The sequence below is a fragment of a genome, unplaced genomic scaffold (genome assembly GCF_019419815.1).
Source record: "Pyrus x bretschneideri cultivar Hongxiangsu unplaced genomic scaffold, Pyrus_bretschneideri_v1 Contig13, whole genome shotgun sequence".
Classification (NCBI taxonomy): Eukaryota; Viridiplantae; Streptophyta; class Magnoliopsida; order Rosales; family Rosaceae; genus Pyrus; species Pyrus x bretschneideri.
This window is the reverse complement of record NW_025999424.1, coordinates 4928029-4949074: the sequence shown is the minus strand read 5'-3', so window position 1 is coordinate 4949074 and position 21046 is coordinate 4928029. Positions and strand designations below refer to the sequence as shown.

The following is a 21046-nucleotide window of genomic DNA, read 5'->3' as shown; positions in this document are numbered from 1 at the left end:
GGTACGGGTTGCAGATGGAAAAAGGGAGGGTGGTGCACGTTGCAGAAGAAAGAAGGAAGGGAAGGAGTGCAGGTTGCATAAGAAAGAAGGGAGGGAGAGGGTGGGGGATGAGGTAGGAGACAGTTGGTTCTTTTTTTTTTTTTTTTTTTTTTTTTTGTATCTTTTTTAATTTTTTAATATTCAAGTGGGACTATATTGACATGTGGCGTCTGGAAAACTTAATAGATATATGACAATGTCCCATAATTATAACTTTAGGTACCAGACTGGGAAGAAAAAAACTTCATGTATCAAATGTTGAAAACTAATAAACTTCATTGTAGTAAACTGAAATTAACCCAAATTTTAACTATTTTAAAGTTTCACTACTTTTATTCTTTTGTTAATATAATTAAAATTTTAATTTGTCAACTATAAAGTAATTAAACTTTAAAAATTGTTTATATCTTGGATTGCAGGTTGTTCCTTGTCAAATTGGGACTTTGGTTTGTTTTCGTTCCTGGATCTTGTTGATTACCTTGTGTTCGATATATAAACACACATACTATGATTTCTTCTCTTATTCTTAGCATTTATATGGATCAGTAGATACTATGCATGGACACGGACACGGATACGAGGATACAACACTATACGAGGACACGTCAAATTTCTAAAAACGAAGACACGATAAGTCAGTGATACGACAATTAAAAAAATATATAAATAAATAACTAGGGAAGTGTTATTGGCACTTCAAAAATCTCATTCTACACTCCTCACAAGTGTATTTTTCCTTTCAAATATAGAAAGTTTGAAATGTAAAATGAGATTTTTGAAGTGCCAATAACAATTTCCAATAAATATATCTAAAACATTATAAAATAAGCATTCAAATTTATTTCAATAAACTCTAAACAGCTAGAAAGATAGTCCATCCAACAAGCAATTAGTCTTAAAACTTGAAAAAGTAAAAAAATATCCATACCATTACACAATAATATATTATAATATGCAAAATACAATAATATTATAATAATACAAAAAAGTTAAAAATAGAAAAGCAAAAGGCTTCGAATAGACTATGGTGTAGGGGTATGGATATTATAATATATTATTGTAATATTATAATACTAGAATCAGATTAAGCTTTTAGAATCATATTTAAGGCTTCGAATGGACAATGGAGTCATTGAATCAGTAAAGCTGAGGAGTAAGATCAGGAAAGCATCGGATTCGAAACTATTAACAAAGTGAAAACGAAAGCTCACCACTCAAGCAGAGTGATTTTTGATCTTCAAGAGGTAAATCCGAATTTTATTTGTTTCTAATTATCCTCCGATTTTAGAATGATTTTAGTTAGCTGACTTCAATCAATCACGCATCTGTGCGAATTTATTGTGATTATTATTATTATTTTTTTCTGATTATCCTCCTATTTTAGTTTGAAACGTATCCAAAAAATAGGATATTTGTATCTTGACAATACGAGTCCTAAATGTATCACTTCACTCCGATATGTATCGAGCATGTATCCACATGCATTCGTATCCTCAGCGTGTCAGATACGGGATACGGTGGCTTTCTCCCGTGTGCATGCACCGTAGATTAGTAGTGTCATTTTTTTTGTCAATAGTTAGGTGGGGTTTTGAGGAGAAAGGGGAGCCTCGAATTTGGATGAGGAGGGCCATAAGGGTGCTTGATTTCCACTATGGCACTAGCCCTCCTCAAGTGGTGTTAGACCAACTGACTTTGTTTTATTTTCTTTCCTTTCACATATGCTTGATTAACATAAAATCTCGTTGAATAAATGGGCAGGTTGAATATGACAACTACAGTTGTTCCTACAGTTCTTAACTATAAGAATTATGAGGATTGGAGTTTTCGGATGACGACCTACTTTAAGTCCGAAGATCTTTGGGGCATCGTCAAAGGCACCGTTAATAAACCTCATGGAGGAGAAGGACGTAAGGCTTGGAAGAAGAAGGATGCCAAGGCCTTATATGCAATCCAAAATTCTTGCAGGGATGATACTTATGAACTTATCAAGGACGACACCACGGCCAAAGAAGCATGGGATGCTTTGTCAAATATGTTGGGTGAACCATTTAACAAAAAAGGTACGTACATACATGAGCAATTGAAGGAAACCAAAAAGAAAAGCTGATAAACATATGGCAATGGTTTTCTGGTTGTACCTTGTAGGTGATCTATGATTCTACCTTCTTATTTGATGAGGAATATTTTCACACACGCAGGCATTTGCGTGAAGGGAAAAGAAAAAAAAAAATTAAGAATTGAATGATAACATCTGTCATCTTAACATCAAAATTTTCATTTTCAGTATACACGTTCGTTGGTGAAGCGTATTCAACTTCGACTCTGATTGATGATGATACTACGCCAGAGGCTTCATTGGAAGAAGGGCGCACAGAAGGTATATATATGCATACACCTTGATCCTCACAAATTAATACTTGTTTATAATTCTATTTAATAGTAATTTATGCCACTAGCATCACCGATAGACCTCGTTGCTATTAATTTGGGGTGGAGTCTCCCTTATATATATAGTACATAATTTTGTTATATTTTCCAATCTAGGATTATTGTATTAATTATTTTGATGCCAGTATGGGAAATTTAGCAATTAACAAACATGGGATGCAGGAGCAGGACATGATGAGATCCAAGCAACTTTCGTGAAATATGTCAAGTCTAATGATTGGGATATTGCCATCGACTTTCTTCGCCAACATCCCCAGGCAGCAAGTGCAAGACCTTCTTTGGGTGGTACGGCTCTTCACTACGCAATCATGCAGAAGTGCAGCGTGCGCATTATACAACAGTTGGTGGAGTTAATGGCAATGGAACACTTGGAAATACAAGACGATTGCGATTACACAGCTCTTTATATTTTGATATTCCTGTTTCCAGAAAGGGTTGAACTAGCTGAATGCATGGTTAAAAAGAACCCCAATTTACTTACTATTTTTCCGCGTAAGTATAGGGAGGAGGCTCCAGTTGTGATGGCCCAAAGGGACGCAAAAGGAGATGGAACGGCTCGCTATCTCTATTCCCTTACTCCACCCGAAACGATAAGAGTTATTGATGCCGCTCAACTTATTTCTGACGGTTTTCGTCTTCAAAGATTTGGTACAACTTTTCCCCTTCTAATTCTTTTTTTGTTACAAATTTTGTCTATGTACCTACTTACAATGTTTTCTTTTCATGCTTGTATTATATATAGATATTGTGTGGGATTTGATTCAACGTTTTCCAAGATTGGCCTTAGCTATAGACCACAAAGAGAATATGCCCTTAGCAACATTGGCCAGTAACCGTTTTGCATTCAAAAGCGGAAGGCCGCTCAGTTTATGGGAAAACTTGATCTATTATGGTTAGTACATAATTACTTTTTGTTTTCTCATTGTATTTTTGTCTAGAATTAAACATTATCATATTTATATTTTCGTACCAATATCAATATACCACTAAGATCATAAATATGTAAATGCACAAAATCCCTTAATAATTTCAACTCCCCCGTAGAAAAATATGTTATCTCTGTCTTCTTCTATATAGTTCCCTTAATATTTTGCGATCAACTTTATCAGTTGTTTTTTTTCATTTTGCGTTCATGTTTCTGTTTCCAAAACAAAAAATTTCTTTTACTGTTTTTTCACTTCGCTCACCCGCATGTCATCTCCAGGTTCTCTCTCTCTCTCTCCTCCCTCCCTCTCCCTCAAAAATAAAAACAATTTGATCATTCATGAGACCTACTTATGTTGAATTGAGAGCCACGGGGACCAAAAAATAATATAAAGATTAGTTTTTAAAAAAGGTTGGAAAGGCTCTCACTCCGGCAGAGAGCTCAATAGGTACAAACAGGTTGGGTTTGGGTTAAAAAAATTTTAAACTCATTAAGCTGACGGATCTTAAATAGTTTGATATGACACAATTTATTAAAATAACGGATTTCACATGACAAACACAATTTAACATGAAAATAATATTTCATTGAATTAATGATTGGGCTTGTATTCTTATCTTGATAGCTATACGCATAAAACCCCTTCCTCTCATCAACAAGGAAAAACATGAAAGTGTGCAGAGTGATCAGAGTCATCATCTCGTTTCCTCAGGTATTTTACATGTCTGCAATCCAATTTTGCCTTTGTTAATGCCATGCCAATGCTACTATCAGTAGATCAATAGAATGTTAAGCAAAATACTTAAACACACAAAACATAAAAAAAAAAATGTGCAGATTACAGTACCCTTTGAAACCGAAATAGAATAAGGGTTTCACCTTAATTTCAGCCACAACCTTCCACTCTTCTCGGTCGAGTTGGAAACAACCTTGATTCACCTTCCTCCTCTCCAATCTTCCACATGCATACACAAAATGGAATTAAAATTCCAAATATAGAAATCGATCCCAAAACTTAAAGCTTTGATTTTGGGAAAGCACTTACACTGGAGGACAGACCACGAGGAGTTGATAATTTTTATCTCTTGGGTCGAGCTCCAATTCCGACAAGTTTGGCCGGAAGTCCTGCGGTCACCGTTTCTTAGATCTGAAACTGAGGAATTTCGGTTACGAATTTGTAGAAACTACCTTAGAGTTTGAAAAGAGGAAGGAAAGAGGATTGTGAAGGTATAATTTGACGGTCGTTGATGACCGGTGGCCGGCGGCGCTGTTTGTCTTTACTGGGTTGCTGAAGCAGCTTGAAATGGAAGAGAAGAGGGAGTGAGAGGTACGGGAGGGAAGAGGGAGAGAGGCAAAAGGAAAAGGAAAGGAAGGGAAATAAATTAAAATGCAAATGAAAAGTAAAAGTAATTAAACTGACAGCTTAAGGTAAAATTCAACTAACGGTAGAAAAATAAGGAGAAAATTAGAATCACCTATAGTTTTTCTATATCATTTAGATTAAATATCTATATGTTTTAAAATTTAATTAAAGTACTTTGATCAATAGTCACCTTTATTTTGTAAAATAGAAAATTAGAATTAGATGCCTCATTTTAGACTTTTGTAGACTAAACCTTTATGTTTTTTGAGTTTTTGATTAACCTTTTGAAATATTTGATTAAGATACTCAGGCTTGAACTATTTCAGATTAATTGAAATTAATTTACATTTAAACATCTACTATATATTTTAAATAATTTCAACTATATTTAAGTCTTAAAATTTAAACTTTTCAAATCTGAATGTACAGTTGTACACCCACGCCAAATGGAAACGTACCAACATTAAATAAAAACGTACCAAGCCCGAATTAAAATGTACCCAATTATAAACTATGTTAAAATGAATATTCATCTTTTTGGAATGTTTAAAAATATGTTTGATTCATACAAAATGCTCTAGATAGTCATGCTTTTTGGTAGATAAGTCTATGGAACAACTTTAGTTGATAGGAGATAAATCCTTATTATTGTAGATAATGTTAAATAATAACGATAAATCATATAATTTTGAATTAACAAAAAGGCTATTGTCCGTTGATTAATGACTCTTTCTATAAAAAAAAATAATCAGTTAAAGTAATTTAAACGTTTACATTGTTAACGACTCTTTCTATATAAAAAAAAATTAATTAAAGTAATTCCTCATTATTAGGACAAAAAGTAATAAAACTTATGTTTTGAAAATAAATGTACCAAAAATTAAATGTACCAAAAAGCCAAATGGACCAAAAATTCAACTGTACCAGGTAACTAAATGTACCATTATAATCAAACGTATCCATATAACCAAACGTACCTAACAACGAGTTTTGTTACATTCTATTTAATTTACTAAAATAAATATTTTAATAAAAAATAAATCATCATCATAAGATAGGCATAAAAATAGGAGGAAAAAAAGGAATGCTAACGTGAAAAGACTTTTAATGAAATAAAATTAAAGTACCAAAATTGTAGGGAAAATGTTTAATCAAATTTGCAAAAAGGATAGATGTTTGGTCTATGACATTTAAAAACGAGACGTCTATATCAAAACGTCTCTAAATAAAATGTTTTTGTTTTGTTTCTCATCAAATTTGACTTGTATGGCAGGAATGGGTTTATTCCAAAGGCTAGTGGCGAATCTCCAAAAAATTTTGGGTGGGCCATATACACATTTACATTGTTGATTGATTTATGATAATTTTATTAATGGTCAATATTATTTTAAATGATTTTTTCTTTTAATAAACTTAGGAATCAATCGTATATACCAGATGAAATTGGTGCATGAGCGGGTCCAACAGTTTTTACCTCTCATGTGCAAAGCAGTGAGGAAAGAAGATATGAATTATTATCAAGAAAGGAAATTAGAAGAAGCACTGTGCGTGGCAACAGAACGAGGGCATGTGGAGTATATTACTCATTTTTTTAGATATTCCTCATATCCCGTACTTGAAGTTAGGAACCAAAAAATTCAGAGCCTATTCCAAATTGCCGCTGAATGTCGTCACTACAATGTTTATAATATTATATGTGAGTTTCTCCGAAGACCAGATAAAGATGGCCTTAATAAATCCGAATCTGGCCTTCATTCTGATGAACTAAAAGAAGAAGTGGAGAATGTAGATAACCTCGGCAATAACTTGCTACATACGGTAGCAATGATTACTCCATCGTCACAAATTGATCACATTCAAGGTGCAACTTTGCAAATGCAAAGAGAACTACAATGGTTCAAGGTGACTATTTATGAAGTATTTCCCCTATATATTGTTTATATATATTTTGTGGCTACAAATTTACTCTCATTTTCTCCTACTCATTCACATATTTTTGTTATTTTATTTATTCAATTTCAAAAAAAAAAGAAAAAAAAAAAGAGAGAATGTAGAGGTTACTTCTCTTTAAAAGTAAAAAATCAAAACAAAAAGTTTGTTGACATGCACAATCATAACAAGAAAATTTTGAAATTAAAAAGGAAAGCATTATTATTTAACCATGTAATATACTATCATCCTACGTGCTTAACTATTGATTTTAGGTTATGTGGTGTCTCAAACGACAAAAGTTCAAGGATTTATATGAAGAGATAAAGATTTCAAAGTCACATCCTTAAATAATTTGATCTCCAAAAATGCAGGAGGTGGAGAGTATTGCAGAACCCAAGGATTGTGAATCTGTAAACAAAGATAATATGACACCACGAAAAGTATTCAAGGAGAATCACAAAGAATTGGGGAAAGAGGCAGAAAAGTCAATGAAGGAAACAGCAACTGCTTGTACAGTTGTAGGTGCTCTTATTATCACCATAATGTTTGCTGCAGCATTCACAGTTCCTGATGCAAATGATAAGAATGATGAAAAGACAGATCTTCCTACATTCTTAACTAATAAGGTATTCACAACTTTTATAGTTTCAGATGCAATCTCGCTCTTTACTTCAACAACCTCAGTTATCATGTTTTTGGGCATTCTCACATCACGTTATTCTGAAGATGATTTTTACAAATCCTTGCCCACAAAAATGATAATTGGCCTTTTCAGCCTCTTTTTATCTTTCGCTACCATGATGATTGTCTTTTCTTGTGGCCTTTACATTATGCTTGAAGGGAAATCATCAATTGTTATTCCAAGCATTTTGCTTGCTAGTGTTCCAGTTGCCTCATTCATATGGATGCAATTTCCATTTCTTCTTGAGTTATCCATTTCTACTTTTGGACAGGGAGTATTTGATAGGAAGCAGAAAAATTTGTTTTGAATTCCTATGTTATCCTTAGTTGGGTTTGGATTTGCTACTTTTTAAGAAGCTTGTACATAGAAGCCAATATATGTGCTTTTTATTTGGCCAATTATGTATTTGCTTTCTATTTGACAATTATGTATGTACTTTATATTTGAAAATTATGTATGGGCTTTCTATTCTTAAAGAAAATTTCAACTTCAATTTATATTTTTGAGTTTTCTTTTTTGGTGAATTTCTATTTTGAATTAGTTAGTAAGACAAGCTCTATATAGGCTCTAGTTTTTGCTTGATAAAATGAATTCAAAGCAACCTCAAAAGGAGGAAAAGTACATCAATGTTATCTCTTTTTTTTGGTCAAAGGGAATTTTTTATAACAAAGTCCAGAAGGACAAACTAGAAAGACTTCGCAGGTAAAAGCAAGAAATAAAACAGCCAAAAAAAGGATCGGTACAGACAGGACAACATATATGCATAAAATGCATGAGTAAAGGTTCCTATCTATACCAAAAGCAAAAAATTACATAGAAGCCCAAAAGCTAATGCCTAATTGTAGAGGCCCAAAAATGACCTCATAAAAAAACCTAAAAATCCTAAACAGAACTTCGCTAGCCGCATACGCGGCTGAAACGGTGCAGACACCACCGCAAGATGCACGGCTCGAACCCATCGTAGTCACTATGTTAGGGAAAAAGTGCCAAATCTTCAGATCTAATGAAACCGCACCAATAATGAATGCCACGATTCTAGCCCTCGGTCGATACCAAGCACACAAAAGGCATCTAAATGCCCAAAACCAAGCTGTAACCAAAAAGGTCAGGTGGTGCAAACACCATTCTAAAGAGATACCGGACCTTTGTAGGGGTAACAACATATAGTTGTCTTTGACCGGAGAGAAGCATGAAAGAAGCACCAAACAAGTGGTGAGGTGAGATCCACCAAATTTGGAATTTAATTCGAAGTTTTGGAAGATCTTGAGCACAGGGCCCCAAATCATAGCCCAAAGGCTCCAAATCAGATTACCATGAGACATGGGCTAAGAACCCGGAGATAATACTTCATCCACACCACCCGTAGATGGTGGGTAGCTCCACCGTTCCATGGCGGGGAATGGGGCAACCGCAGGTGCAGGGAAAGACAAAAGGCCTATAGATGGTGCCCCATCCACTCCTTCCGAATAAGGTGTGTTGAACCCCAGGTTGAGGACGGGAAAGGAGGCCATCGCAGGAGATAGGTAGGAAGGGAAGGATAGAGATGAGGAAGGAGAGGGGGGGGAAAACAAGCTTGAAAGTTATCTGCCACCGACCCCAAGCAGAAGCCAGAGGCCGGCGGCAGGTTTAGGGATTCTGCTGAAGTTTTTTGCTAGAGAGAGAAAAGGGATAATCAACTAATCCACTAATTTAATTTCCTCTCCAATAAAGGAAGCATTTGCAAGCTTCCACCCTTGGCAGTTGTTATCTCAAGCAGGGAAAAACGTAACATAGCAAGTAGAGATTAACAAAACTAAGCTATACATGCATACAAACAGAGGGCAATAGAAGGCACCGCCGAGCCATAACTATTAAAATACCAGAGGACATGGTAATTCATCGCGTGACAAGACCAAGACCAAAGACATCATATTTTTGAAAATACACGTACATCAAAAAATGTTTAACTTTGAGAAGACGATTTACATGTTAGTAGCTTAAAAAATATTGAAACAAGAGAAATCTTTTTACAAATGTTATCAACATTGACAACAATGAATGCATTATAAAACGTAGTGTATCAGCTCATATTTTAAATACGCTGAAAAGCCTCTTCCCACAATTACCACAATACATGTATTAACCACCATCCATAATTGAACCTAGGAAGACATTTAAAATTCCTTGGTAGAATTCTCTACCAACTTACAATTTCAGTGTCTGCAGACTGCATGCACCACCTAACTAAGCATTCAACCATACATAATACATTAACCAATGCGTGTAAATATCACATGCATTCACCTTATGAGAATTACCTTGTGGGAATTTCAAAAGCCATGCACCTCCACTGAGGAGGGACGTGTCATTCTCAATAGGAAGAGATTTTTTTCAGCGTGCCCAAAGCATTTCATAACATAAGTAATGGACATTGAAAAATATATTTCTCCCTCCACTTATATCATACTTCTCCTTGTTCGTGGGTTTTCCGTGTGAATTTGTTCGATCTTGTTTCCTTCATTTAGTATCCACAATAGATAGACTTGCTTAATTCCTATCTCCTTCACGTAGGACTAGGGAGACGCTGAGGACCATAGACAGACTTGCTTAATTCTTATTGCTTAAGTAAGAGTTATGTTTCTGAATACGGAAAATGCATTGGCTGATCATGATTGCTTTCTCTTCTGATCTTGGAAATGCATAAAATGTTGGAAATTTTGAGTAGAAATTTCTTTGTCCCACATTGGCCATTCCCAAAAGGTTCTCTCACTTTATAAGGCTTTGTCCCTTATAAAAAGTGATTGAAGTGATAGGCCTTGGAGACTAAAATTGGGCTCACCCTTGGGGTTGAGCTTTGGGGTGTACTAATTAATTGGTAATTAATACATATAATTAATTATCAAAAGATAGGTCTTGGCCTCTAATAATTAAATTAATTCATTATTTTCGGATTTAACTAATTAATTTTTTCGAATTTAATTAATTAATTAATTTTTACCAACAGACTCGTCTTTTTAGATGAAGTCTGAAGAGTGAAAAAAAATGCAAAAAGGATACACCTCTCTGAGAAGATGTCTCTCAACAGATGCATCCCTTCCTCATACCTGTTGCGAATAGGCATAATCATATTATATATACATCCATCTGCATGGCATTTAGAACATAGAAAATACAATTCTTCTTCTATAATTCAAAACATCCTTACTGAGAGAACCACATAGAAATTCGCCAGAAGTCCATTTTTCCGGTGCTAGAATTCTGACTTGATTGTTGAATTCTGGTGAAGCAGACTTCCGTAGAATTACAAGCACTGAGTAGGGACGAAATTTCTGTTTCAAGGACATTACGGTATGCAAGCCTCAATCTTCAATATTTCTATTCAACATTATTTCGTTGTTCATACTCTGTTAATTTCCTATTTGCATTTGTTATTTATTAGCATATATAATTTTATCACAAATTGTTGACATATATACAACATAAAAAAACTTCATACTTTCGGAAAGGATCATTAACCATCCAACATGTTTCTTCAGTAACAAAAGATAACCAAATTGATATATGGCTGTTGAAGAGTTATTATATATGATACGAAGAAACTCGTGGGGAAAAGATTACAGCATACACATCAAGGTGAGTCCTAGTGTGATAAAAATTTTCGTACTCCTCTTTTTATCGTGGGTACTCTGCGCGATCTGTCGTAGGTGCTTGGGAGCATGGCATATACTGTTGAGAGTTGTCCCATATTGATGAAGAACAATGTTTGTTATGTACTTATATGATCTTGGGCTACTCCCCATATTGCGAATTGGTTTTATGGTGGAACCTCAATGTCATTATGGTATCAGAGTAGGTTGTCCTCGTGTGAAGCCAAACAGCCACACGCTCTCCACGTCACCTAGTTGTTGTCTATGTGTAGCCTTAAAAATCCGCCACACGTGCGGGGGTGTGTTGAGAGTTGTCTCACATTGGTGAGGGACAAGGTTTGCTATGTGCTTATATGATCTTGGGCTACTCCCTATATTGCCAATTGGTTTTATGATGGAATCTCAATTTCATCGTATACTTCAAAGGGTACTACTCCAAATTCGAAAGTAATGTTTTCTTTTTCTTTCTAAACCGTGGAAGGGAAACATTAGAATTGTTCCAGTTGGAACTTCGAATGGGAATTGCAATGTTATACCACTCAATATGTTCATTTATACCACAAGCTTGATTTGTTTGCCGAAATATGGTAATTAATTTGATCCAAGGAGATGTGGGCCAGAGAAATCTCTTTGACATGGGAAAGTTACAGAAGTCTAGTAGTGTGCCGCGGTATTGCAGGGAAGATGGGGAGAGAAGCAATTCCACTGCAAGGAAAAACACTTTTTACGACGAAGTATTTGGCCACGGAAGTAGGGTTTCAACGCCAAAGGTATAGAAGGCATGGCAGTTGGCAGAATGAGAAGTAGAACAAGGTTTAACTTATAAGTTGAGTCATCGTCGATTAATTACTCTTCAATTAATCGCAGAATTCATAGCATCATCATAACTCAACGTGGTGCGATTCTTCAGTTTGAAGGCATGTGATGAGTCAATTTCACATTATATATTTTACCCTATTTTTAGTATATTTTAGTTAATATTTTGGAAGAATTTTGATATTTTAAATTGTATTTCCAATATAGGCCTTTCGATTTCTTCTGGAGCAAAACATGGCCAAATTGACGAATTTTGGAGTAATTTCAGTTGGAGGACGATCGTGAGTCACTTAGCTTAATCGTATCAAAATATCAGATTTTTCTACAAATCGGTTATTTTCTAGCAATAAAATAAATGAGTGATGCGCGGTGCTGGAATAGTGACGTTTTGGGCTTGACTTGCATTTTTGGAGCCTAAGATGATATCGGATGGGTTCGTGACCTTTTGGAGATGTGTTCAGAACGTCCTGATCTTCAAAACAAGCTATTATGGGCCGGATTTTGAGGAGATTTGAGGCTAAAACGTGGCTGGATAATTTCTGCGCAGTTTCTCCTAGTTTAATTAGGACTTTATTTTCTAAGTTATTTTATTATTATTTAGTTTCCTAGTTGGAATAAGAGACCTATGTCTTAGGGTCTGTGCGAGGGCTTAGCAAATATATTGTTTTGCCGTACTTAGTCTGTTGGACGCTGGCTTTTATGAAACTTTGGAGACAAAGAACTTTGCAAGGGTTCTTGAAGATTTTCTACTTTAAGGTGTTTTCATTCCTTTTAGTCTTAATAATATTTTCTATGATGTCAATTATGAATATACGTAACTAATTTCTTTTGCTAAGGCGAAACTTTGAGCCTTAGCATGAATATGTAATTTTTATTTAATTGCTTATGATTGATTGCATGCATACTTTGAATTATTGATCACCGTGATTAAAACTATCTAATTGTCTTAATGCCTGATCACCATTAGGATCTTTAGAAAAGTAATTTGATGCAGTTTTGGTTGGAAGGTTCCCTGAAATTGATGTTGGCTTCTTGTAATTAATAATTGTAATTTCACTTAAGATGAACAACACGTCTTAAGGGTTGTATGGTTTTTTAAAGGGTTTTCATAAAGCATAATGAGTCTTTCATGTTCAGATTTGATCCGAACGTTCGGACATGTTGCATGTTAAATATATGTTCTATGTTGGAGGTTCCAAATAGAATATAAATTAGGAAAACCTAACCTTCAAAGTGGCATGTGTAGATCATAAGTAATTGATAAAAATACGTAGGATTGCTAGGTGATGGTAGAAACCTAGTGCTTTTATAAATTGATATTTAAAACTCTTTTCGTTTGTCATATTTGTTTTTAATTAAAATTCATTTTTAATATTACTCAAGTCTAAAATCCCTTTTCTCAATTTTTAATTCTAAGTATTTAATTAGGAATTGTTTCTACATAAATTATCCAAACAGTCTTTGAGGGAAACAACCTTGCATGAGCATCTATACTACGACATCCTTGTATTCTTGCAAGTATTTCATATGTTTTTATCTCTACTTTTGTAGATGGTAAAAATCCTATCAATATGTGCTTTAGAATCAAGGGATGCCAACGTGGTGCGATTCTTCCGTTCGAAGGGTTGTATGCGCTTTTACAGTCTTCTGGTCGATGTTTTGTCCTCTATTTTTTTTTTTTTTTTTTTTTTTTTTGGGTTCCCTGAGTTGTGGGACCTGTGAATTCATTCATATGGCTTCTTTCCTTGGTGTCCAGGTTTTGTTTGGGATTTGGTGGAGCCAATGAGCTGCCTTAAAAAAGAATTTGCTTTTGTTGGAGTTGTTCGATATAACGGGTTACTGAGTTCCTTCAAATATAACTAACTCTGCGCACTTTGCTTTAGTTTTGCTACTTTTTGACTTTTTCACTTTTCAATTATCCTGGTTATTTTATTTGTTGTGAATGCGTTTTATGATCTAAATTAAAAAAAAAAAATTAATATGCTCGGAACATGGGCACATACGCTATATATTTAAATTGCAAGCTCTACTTTTGCTTTCTAGGAAGGAAACCGGTGGCTTTGTGTGTTCCCTTTCATTCAATTTTTACTAGCCTAATCTTACACTCTTTGTAAAAAATTATTAGTATTTTTTAATTCATTTTTAATATGTAAGTAAATATATTAATTGAAATAGATTTTTAAATTGTTAGTATTTTTTAATTCATTTTTATAGAAAGCGACTCAGATTGTAAAGGTTGGAAAACACAATAGAAAAGGATCCTTGCCAGATCTTTTTTCTGGGGATCCTAGAGATTCCGTGATCGTGATCGTTCATCGTACATCGTGTGGTCAGAAATCATTTCAAAATTTAAAATTTAAAATTAAATATAAATAGTACTTAACGAAAACTGATCGCACGATGTATAATGAACGGTCACAATCACGAAATTCCTAGAATCTCATCCTTTTCCAAATACAATGACCATTTTGACTAAATTAAAAACATAGTAATTAAAATAGATTTTAAACACACGGACGGTGACCAAAAAGGTTTGGGCTTATAATAAGTGTCGTGGGCCCGATTTCCCTACTTGTAGTGTAGTAAAAAATAAAGAAATTATAAACACTTGTCTTAGCCTCTCACATGTTTGTTTAATCCTTATTGTTATTTTCATTTGACTTTTTCAATTCGACCACCATAAATATAGAGTGATGTGCGAAAAGCTAAATATTGTGGGTGAAAATAGAAAATATTGCCTACTTTTGAGGAGTAGGCATCAATTGCCCAATGGCGTAGCCATGAATTGTTCGATGGGTGGTCTAAGTTAAAATTATTACTTTAAAATCAAATTCATTTGTTGCGTATATGAAGTTATATAACTTGAAAGTAATAATTTGAAGTAAGAAATTTATACTACCACTTAGTGATACGGTCTAGTGGTATTCCTCTTTACTTGTAAGTGATAGGTGTTAAGTTCGATTTTCGCCAAAGATGAATTTAAACCACATTATTGCTAGCCCATTGTGGATGGAAGTTTTAATTTATTACTATTAAATTAAAATATTGGTTAAAGTGATGAGTTTATTTAACATTTATTAACTCTTATTTTCCTTAAAAGTAGCCTTAAGATTCAAAATTTTCATTTGCTAAGTGAAATATGACAATTAAAATCATAAAATACCCCAAAAGATTAATATTTTGAAGCTTAAAGATTCAAAACACTCCCTATGCTGTAGTCTAGGGAAGCCTTGTACTTGGCTCCGCCAGTGCAATTGTCTATACCATTGAAGTTAATTTTGACCTACATGACTCATCAAAATGAGTTTGTCTATTCAATTGCCTACATTATTAGAGATGCTCTTACTGAAAATAAGAAAATCAAACCAGCTGTATGCATGATGGGAGGAGCAAAGAACACTCCACTTATCAAATGTGTTCAAGAAGGCTGTACGTAGATGTATATCATATCTTTCACACATCTACCATCAATTTCACATGGAATATAATTTTCTAGTTATTTTTTTATTTTATTAAATTCGGGGATGGTGAGCAATTTTTGTATTTTTATATGTTTTTGGAGTTTTCAAACTTGGCTCGTGGACGTTGCAGATCCACTTGAGCTTGACATTGCAAGTAGCTTTGGCTGGAGTGTCCTACTCCTACATTGGAATGAGCCGACAAGTGATTTCCTTCGTGAAGTAGTTGAGTTTCGTTGTCTCGCCTGTTGGATTTCTCTACAACATTGGCTGGATGTAGTTTTCGCTTTGAGCGATGAGTTATATGATCTCGTCAACCAACGATGAATTTACTTGGTATCACTCCTTTTCGATGATTTTATGTGGCCTCGTTAGTTGGCAATGACTTGTAGTCACTGATACAAATATGTTGCGTCTATCGTTTTGTGGTATGGGTGGCGCTTCGTTGATCGATGATTGCTTGTGGTCAATAATAGAAATTTGTTACGTCAATCGTTTTGCAACAGATCAGTATAGTGGCGTGTGTCATTTTGGTACATATGGTAACCGTTTAGGGGTTTACTATGGTTCCCTTATCTGAGAAAATTCACACTAGATCAATTTTCTTTTCAATGGAGCATGGTCCCCAATCAGCACCTTTGTATTAGTTTGCAATGTTAAATAAAAGGATAATGATAGGAATACAAAATTTTTAAACCAAATGATGTGTCACGAATATGAAATAAGCACGTTAATCAACACTTAAGTAATAATCCAATTATCAACATCCACATCATTTGGTTTACGAAATTTGGTTTAGAAGTTTGTTCTCCCTAGCATTACTCTAAATGAAATATCAACTTATCGTTTCTTCTAAAAAAAAGAATTTGTAAAAAGAGAAAAGATAAGAGTGCAAGTAGACCAAAAAAAAGGAAAGATAAAGAAAGTGAAATGCTGAGATTAAAATAAAAGATCTAAATAGCTGTGGAAATCAAAGCTAACTGCTGAAACACCCGTAACATTGAATGATACATAGCATTGAAGCCTTACCTGATTTTATACTTTACTTTGGTCTATTTCTTTTGTGAGAATGATATTCTTACTTGTCTTATTTGTTGTTAAATTTCTCATCTCACATCAGAATGAGATTCTTTAGAGTTTCTATAAATTTCTCTCCACTTCTCTCATTTGATTTCATTCTCTCTTTTCATCTTCCAAATCTTGTAACCATTTTGGAGACTTATATTTTAAACATTGTTCATATTTTGGATTGCAGGTTCTTCCTTGTCAAATTGGGACTTTGGTTTGTTTTCGTTCCTGGATCTTGTTGATTGCCTTCTGTTCGATATATAAACACACATACTATGATTTGTTCTCTTATTCTTAGCATTTATATAGATCAGTAGGGTCATTTTGTTATCAATAGTTAGGTGGGGTTTTGAGGAGAAAAGTGAGCCTCAAATTTGGATGACGAGGGCCACATGGGTGCTTTGATTTCCACTATGGCACTAGACCTCCTTAAGTGGTGTTAGGCAAACTGACTTTGTTTCATTTTTTTCCTTTCATATATGCTCGATTAACATAAAATCTCGTTGAATAAATGGGCAGGTTGAATATGACAACTAAAGTTGTTCTTAAAGTTCTTAACTATAAGAATTAGAGTTTTCGGATGAAGACCTACTTTTTGGCCGAAGATCTTTGGGACGTCGTTGAAGGCACCATTAAGGAACCTCCTGAAGCAGAAGAACATAAGGCTTGGAAGAAGAAGGATGCCAAGGGCTTATATGCAATCCAGAATTCTTGCGGAGATGGTACTTATCCATTAATCGAGTACAGAAACTCGGCTGAAGCAACATGGAGGACTTTCTCACTTAATTTGAAGCGAGCTGGAGGAGCATCAGATGAAAGTGGTACGTACATAGATGAAAAGTTGTTGAGGAATATTTTGTAATTATTTCGCACGTAAGCATAGGCATTTGTATATAGGAAGGGAAAGGAAAAAAGAAAATTAAGAATTGAATGATAAATCAAAATTTTTATTTTCAACAAAAAAGCCAATTGGTGAAGCGTATCTAAACACGCCAGAGTCGGCATTGGAAGAAGGTCTCAATGTCACTAGAGGTATCCTCACAAATTAATACTTTTTGTACATAATCTATTTAATAGTAATTAATGATAAACGTTTAGGTTTATTATCGGTGATATTAATTAGGAGTTGAATCTCCCTCTTATATTATTATTATTTTTTTTTTTATATTTTCCGTGAATTGTATTAATTAATTATTTTGATGCAAGTATGGGAAATTTAGCAACTAACAACATGGCATACAGGACACGATGAGAGAGATGAGAGCGTTGAGACTGTGGTGACTCTTGAGAGCAATGCCAACCATATCCAAGAAACTTTCGTGAAAAATGTCAAGTCTAATGATTGGGATAATGCGATCAACTTTCTTCGCCAACATCCCCAACTAGGAAGTGCAAGAGTTCAATGGGATGGTACAGCTCTTCACTACGCAATCAGGAAGAGGTGCAGCTTGCGCATTATACAACAGTTGGTGGAGTTAATGGCAAATGAAGACTTGGAAATACAAGACTCTCTTGGTTGCACAGCTCTTTATTATTTGATAACTTTGTTTCCAAAAATGGTTGAAGTAGCTGAATGCATGGTTAAAAAGAACCACAATTTACTTACTATTATACCTACTTCTATGCCGTGGTGGAATAGGAAGCCTCTAGTTCTGTCTGCCCAAGAGAACGCAAAAGGGGAAAGAATGGCTCGCTATTTCTATTCCCTCACTCCACCTGAAATGATAAAAGTTATGGATACCACTCAACTTATTTCTGACGGTTTTTGTCCTTAAAGATTTGGTACTTTTCCCCGTTTGATTTTTTTTTTTTTTAAACAATTTTTGTCTATATATATATTTACAATGTTTTCTTTTCATGCTTGTATTATATATAGATACTGCGTGGGATTTTGATTCAATGTTACCTAAAATTGACCATTTGCTATAGACCACGACATGAATATCCCCTTAACAACATTTACCAGTAACCGTTTTTGCATTCAAAAGCAGAAGGCTGCTCAGTTTATGGGAAAAATTGATCTATTATGGTTAGTACATAATTGCTTTTAATTTTCTCATTGTATTTTTTTTTTCTTTTTAAAAGATAAAGCTTGATATAAGTCCAATTTTGTAAATCACTATTAGTATTAGTCTACATACGTGAAATTGGTCCAATATCGAGAATTACACATCATCGTACTTTTATTTTCGTACCAATATTAATATACAACTAAGATTATAAATATGTAAATGCACAAAATCCATTAACTATAGGATTACTAGTTGGACGAATTCCTTAATTATAGGAGTTGAACTTATCCCTCAATAACTTCAATTCCCCCGTAGAAAAATATGGTATCTCTGTCTTCTTCTATCATTTTTTTTTTTCATTTTGTGTTCATGTTTTTGTTTCCACAACAAAAATTTTCTTTTACTGTTTTTTCACTTCCCTCACCCCACATGTCATCTCAACGTTCTCTGTCTCCTCCCTCTCTCTCTCTCTCTCTCCCTTAAAAATAAAAACAACTTAATCATGCATGAGACTCATTTATGTTGAATTGTAAGCCACGGGAACCCAAAAAATAATAAAAAGATTAGTTTTAAAAAATGTTAGACATTTGATCTAAGATTGGAAAGGCTCTCACTCCTACAGAGAGCTCAATGGGTACAACAGGTTGGATTTGGGCTTAAATTTTTTCAACTCATTAGGCTTACGGAGCTTAACTGGTTTGATATGACACAACTCATTAAAATAACGAGTTTCACACAAACACAACTTAACATAAAAATTTTGGTTGAGAAGAATATTTCATTGAATTAATGATTGGGCTTGTATTCTTATCTTGATAGGTATACGCATAAAACCTCTTCCTCCCATCAACAAGGAAAAACATGAAAGTGAGCAAGTGATCAAAGGCATCTGTTAGACCAAAAAGAGAAGCAAAGACATCATCTTATTTCCTCAGGTAAGTTAAATGTCTGCAATCCAATTGGTTTATGTTAATGCCATGCCAATGCTACTACAAAAATATATGAACATATTTATTCCATATTTCCTAGAGTTGTAGTCATAATATCAGTAGATCGATAGAATGTTAGCTACAGTCATGCAATGCAATTTAAGTATGGCCACATTGAATTAGCAAAATTCTTAAACCACAAAACATAAACAAAATGGGCAGATTATAGTACCCTTTAAAACCGAAATAGAATAGGGTTTTCTCGGATTTCACCTTATTTCACCCACAACCTTCCATTCTTCTCGATCGAGCTTGGAAACAACCTTGATTCACACACTACTACAAAAGAGGCTATCACTGGCGGTGGAAAAACCGACAAGAAACCCTAATTATTGTCGGATTTTTGGTAAAAATCTAATATTAAATGATGCAATGTCGGATTAGAGAACCGATACCGTTGCTAGCGTTACGAAAAGGGTTTTGACGTCCGTTAGTCCTCTTAATCCACCACCAAGAAACAAAGTAATATAAAATAAAAAAGAACAACAGTGTCGGTTAAAAGTGACAACTAAACTTACGTCGGTTAGAAGCGACGTTGAATTCTGACATGAAGGCGGTCCTAACCGACATCAAGCAACAATTAAAGAATTAAAATATCAAACCTATTGTCGGTCCTAACCGACATCACGTAACAGTTAAGCAAATAAAATACTCAAACTACTCTCGGTTTTAATCGACATTACATAACATCTCAATACATAAAATGATTATTATGCTGTCGTCCATAAGCGACACCAAATATATTAATAAAAAAAATTTTATGTCAATTTTTAATTAATAATAATTAAAAAAAATTATATAAACATAATTCCCACCATATGTCAATGAAAAAACAAACAATTTTAAGCAAACTTCATATTAAAAATAAAATTTCTACCAACTATATATTAAATTTCAAATTAGCTACAATTCTTAAAAATGCACAACCCATACAAATTCTTCCCGAACTCTTGCAAAAGATTTTGAACCGGTTGTGTGGTTCATAGTTTTCAATTGCCGATTATGCTTATTTTTTTCGGCAATCTCCTGAAAAATAAAAGAATTTATTAGACAAATTTCAAGGTATAATAAAATAAATCATGAAATGTTTACCTTTGTTTTTTCTTTATTCCAGTATGCCACCATCGAAATATTTCTGTAATCTCTAACCTCTGCCACTACATGTTTCGAAAACGCACTAGAATTATCACTAATGCATTTTCCAGGTGAATCAAATGAACAAGGCTGTAATTTCTAATTTGAAATTGAGGGTCCGCATGACACACCCCGACCGAAATCAGGGCATGCTGGCCGTCACTCGGAGGTGACGTAACCATGTGCACGTGCGGAAGCTAAAGAAAGTAATGTAAAAGTACGAATAAATTAAAATCTAGTAAACAAAGTACCAAGACAAGTACTAGCGTAAGTGAGACGCTAAGTTCAGAGCAAGACTACAGCAGTCCAAAGAGAAAAGTACGACAATAGTACACCCGAAGGTGACCCTACATTGATGAGTATCTGTCAGAAATGCCGGGACGCCCTCTGGGAAGACCACCGCAACTGCTAAGCAACTAGAACCTGGAGGGGCGCAAAACAAAAGCGTGAGTGGGCAAAAACAAAGCTCTTTGAAAACCATTTCATAAAATACATTATAACCCATCGCCGTAAAACCTGTATACTTCCCAGAAAATAAACGTATGTACGTATAC

General features: G+C 34.4%; 2 protein-coding genes across 2 annotated transcripts; both read left to right on the top strand.

Annotated features, from left to right (window-relative positions):
- Positions 1-1789: 1789 nt before the first annotated feature.
- On the top strand, positions 1790-7875 carry LOC103943829. The gene is made up of 8 exons (XM_048579366.1): positions 1790-2099; positions 2324-2416; positions 2650-3135; positions 3230-3379; positions 4038-4124; positions 6049-6096; positions 6193-6677; positions 7079-7875. Exons 1-8 carry the CDS (start codon positions 1790-1792, stop codon positions 7694-7696), a joined length of 2277 nt encoding a protein of 758 aa, XP_048435323.1. The 3' UTR covers positions 7697-7875.
- Positions 7876-16464: 8589 nt separating this feature from the next.
- LOC125474878 lies at positions 16465-19801 on the top strand. Its single transcript, XM_048579084.1, has 4 exons — positions 16465-16571; positions 16877-17178; positions 17600-18386; positions 19189-19801. The coding sequence occupies exons 2-3, from the start codon at positions 16938-16940 to the stop codon at positions 18130-18132; spliced, it is 774 nt and encodes a 257-aa protein (XP_048435041.1). The 5' UTR covers positions 16465-16571; positions 16877-16937; the 3' UTR covers positions 18133-18386; positions 19189-19801.
- The last annotated feature ends 1245 nt before the right edge of the window (positions 19802-21046 follow it).